We start from the raw sequence: 2894 nt of genomic DNA on the forward strand, positions 1-2894 counted from the left end.
TTGGTACTTTGTTTTGTACTAAAGCATACTCTTGCCTACATTTACGTCTGACAGTTAGGTTTCTCAGTTTTGTTTCTAGTGATTGGTTACGAGATTTCCGAGCTTGGGTGGGTCCTCATGCTTTGAGGATGGATATTCATTGTTTTAGTTCTTCTGATATATCAATTTTTGGACATGATGTATGGACTAGGCCTAATTTCATTTTATTTTATTAGATGGCTATTGAGAAAAAATGTTTAGACTTCCGACTTACTTCTATTAAACTTTGGACATGAAATGTTGTTTTACTTCTGTTGTTCTATTTATTATGTTATGAATGCTAAATGTCTTGTATAGGGTCTTTCGGGGTCCTATACGCCATGTTACATCTAGGGTTACCTGGGTCATAACAAACTTTGTATTCAAAGCACAAGGTTTAGAATGGTTTTAGGATGTCTCATAAACCACGTCAAGTAGAGTCTTGTTTATGAGTGTGAAGTGTGCCACATTTATGAATTAGAGGCTACAAGATATTTAGGAAACTCCACTTTTTTCTTTACACTAAAGTCGTGCGATAGATTTTAACTCTATAAGCTCTCTCTCCTAATCCTTACCTTATGGCTCTAAATGATATGATTACTCGAAGAGCTTATGCTTGAAGGAATGTGAGGGAGAATGAGGAACAAGAAGCTCTTCCATAAGCTCCTCAAGTTTCGGTCGATCCGTTGGTCAAAAAAGTTACTAATGTGTAGTTTAGGGCTGCTTTTCAAGTATTGGCTCAAGCCGTGACGACCCAATCCAATATGGAGGTTACGGCTCCCGTGAACCCAAATGTGGGTAAGGCGGAATCTAGAGTGAGGGGCTTCACTAGGATGAATCCTTCGGAGTTTTATGGTTCTAAGGTTGAGGTAGATCCTCAAGAGTTCATTGATGAAGTTTATAAGGTCTTGATAATCATGGGATTGACGCTGGTGGAAAAGATGGAGTTGACAGCTTATCAACTAAAAGGTGTTTCTTAAACTTGGTTCAACCAAAGGAAAGAAGCGAGACTGGAAGATGCGGGTCCTCTTGATTGGGAAAAGTTGAAGCATACTTTTCTTGATAGTTTCTAGCCCCTTGAGATAAGGGAAGTAAAGGTGCTTGAGTTCATCAACCTTCATCAAGGAAGTATGACTGTGAGGGAATATGCTTTGAAGTTCACACAACTATCTAAATATTCTCCAACAATGGTTTCCGATTGTTGGGCAAGGATAAGTGTTCGTTTTGGGTGTGTCAGAAATGGTGGGTAAAGAGTGTCGTACCGCCATGCTCATTAATGACATAGGCATTTGTCATCTCATGGTACATGCACAACAGATCAAAGAGGACAAACTTAAGGAAAGATCTCTAAAGACAAAGAGAGCCAAAACCGATGATGGAAATTTCACTCATGTAGGTAAGATGGACATGGTCGTCCTAGGTTTCAACAAAGGTTTTCCGATCAAGGTTTCTCCAATGTTCCTCCTAAGTTAAACAAAGATAGGGTGTCTAACCCTAAGGCTCAAGGAGGGAATGGTAATTGATCTTCATTGCCTATGTCTACTTGTGTTAGATGTGGAAAGAAGCATGAGGGTAATTGCCTAGCTGGCACAGATGGTTGCTTCAGTTGTGATTAAAGTGGTCATAAGATGAGGGATTGCCCAATGCTTATGATAAAGAGAAGAGAGGGAAACAAAGATCCTCCTAGTGATTCGGGTTCCAACAGTAACAACCCCGAAAATTAGTACGCTACACTAGAGTCTCAATGTGTGGGTTGGTATGACTTCAAGTTGGTGTCTAGGTTGAATTAGAGCTAATGTAAGGTTTTATGTAACTTCCAGAGATGTTTAAGACTAAACTAAAGCTAAAATGAAGGAGGCAAACACCTAGGATGAAGGTAAGGACCTAAACTACTTAGGAAGGTTGAAGGAGAACTTGTTCATTTTTGGACTTAGTTGGTGATTGGGCAGCATGGTCGCCCAAGTAACTTGGCGATGCCCCAAAGTTCACTTGGGATCGCCTAGTGAGTTGTTCCATTTGGCCAATATTCTGGAACAAAGGGCGAGATAGGTCATGGATTGCCAATTGGGTTCGCGATTCACCAATTGACCTCCCCATCGCCTTGTGAGCTGCCCATTTGGGGAGCTTAGTGGAATTTTGGACGAGCCATGGGCTCATTAGGCGAGTCGCCTAGTGCCTTTGGCAAGGCAAGGGTGCCAAAGGGCGAGCTCCAGCGTGAGGAAGGTCAGTTTTTGTAGTTAAGTAAAGGTTTTTAAGTATTCTTTCAAAAACTTGAACCTACACTTTCCCACACTTTTCCTAATAAGTATATATAATTTTTAAGGTTAAATTCCTTCAATTTAGTCTATCCCACTTAATAAAAAGAAGAAACCTAAGAACATCATCATTCTCTCAAAAATTCTCCCTCTAGACACAAGAAAAAGAAGACATTGGAGCTAGGGTCGCAAGAGTTTCAAGGTTCTTCCCCAAAATTCTTGGAGTCCCGTAGGCAAGGTATGGATGTTTTTCATTCTTGGCTAACCATCACCAAGAAGCCTCTTCAACTACGTTTTCAATTTCCCCAAATTTAGAGTTTTCAAATCTAGTCATGGGTCTTCTTCCAAAATGAATTCAATTGTTTAATTCACAAAAAGAATCCCAATTTTTCTCTCAAATATTCTCTCTAAAAACATGAAGAAGAAGAAGATTCAACCTACGGTTTCAAGCTAAGGTCTCAATTCCACCATCAAAGGCTATTATTTTGAGTCAAGGTATGATAGTTTTGCGTCCATGGATTCCTTTCATCCATGGAGTTCCCAAATTCTTCTATTTGAAAAGGTTGAATTCCCCGATTAAGTTAGAGTTTTCTTCAATTATCATGGGTTCTTATCATTACT

General features: G+C 39.7%; 1 protein-coding gene across 1 annotated transcript; it reads left to right on the forward strand.

Annotated features, from left to right (window-relative positions):
* Positions 1-782: 782 nt before the first annotated feature.
* On the forward strand, positions 783-1634 carry LOC125868621 (uncharacterized). The gene is made up of 3 exons (XM_049549237.1): positions 783-987; positions 1256-1475; positions 1571-1634. Exons 1-3 carry the CDS (start codon positions 783-785, stop codon positions 1632-1634), a joined length of 489 nt encoding a protein of 162 aa, XP_049405194.1.
* The last annotated feature ends 1260 nt before the right edge of the window (positions 1635-2894 follow it).

Source organism: Solanum stenotomum, chromosome 6 (assembly GCF_019186545.1).
Source record: "Solanum stenotomum isolate F172 chromosome 6, ASM1918654v1, whole genome shotgun sequence".
NCBI classification, from domain to species: domain Eukaryota; kingdom Viridiplantae; phylum Streptophyta; class Magnoliopsida; order Solanales; family Solanaceae; genus Solanum; species Solanum stenotomum.

Bases quoted from the DNA above. Each gene is read 5' to 3' on its own strand.
- LOC125868621 (XM_049549237.1), top strand. From the start codon at position 783: ATGGAGGTTACGGCTCCCGTGAACCCAAATGTGGGTAAGGCGGAATCT. The intron at 988-1,255 runs GTGTTTCTTAAA...TGGGTGTGTCAG, and splicing joins GACAGCTTATCAACTAAAAG to AAATGGTGGGTAAAGAGTGT. The intron at 1,476-1,570 runs GTTCCTCCTAAG...TACTTGTGTTAG, and splicing joins CCGATCAAGGTTTCTCCAAT to ATGTGGAAAGAAGCATGAGG.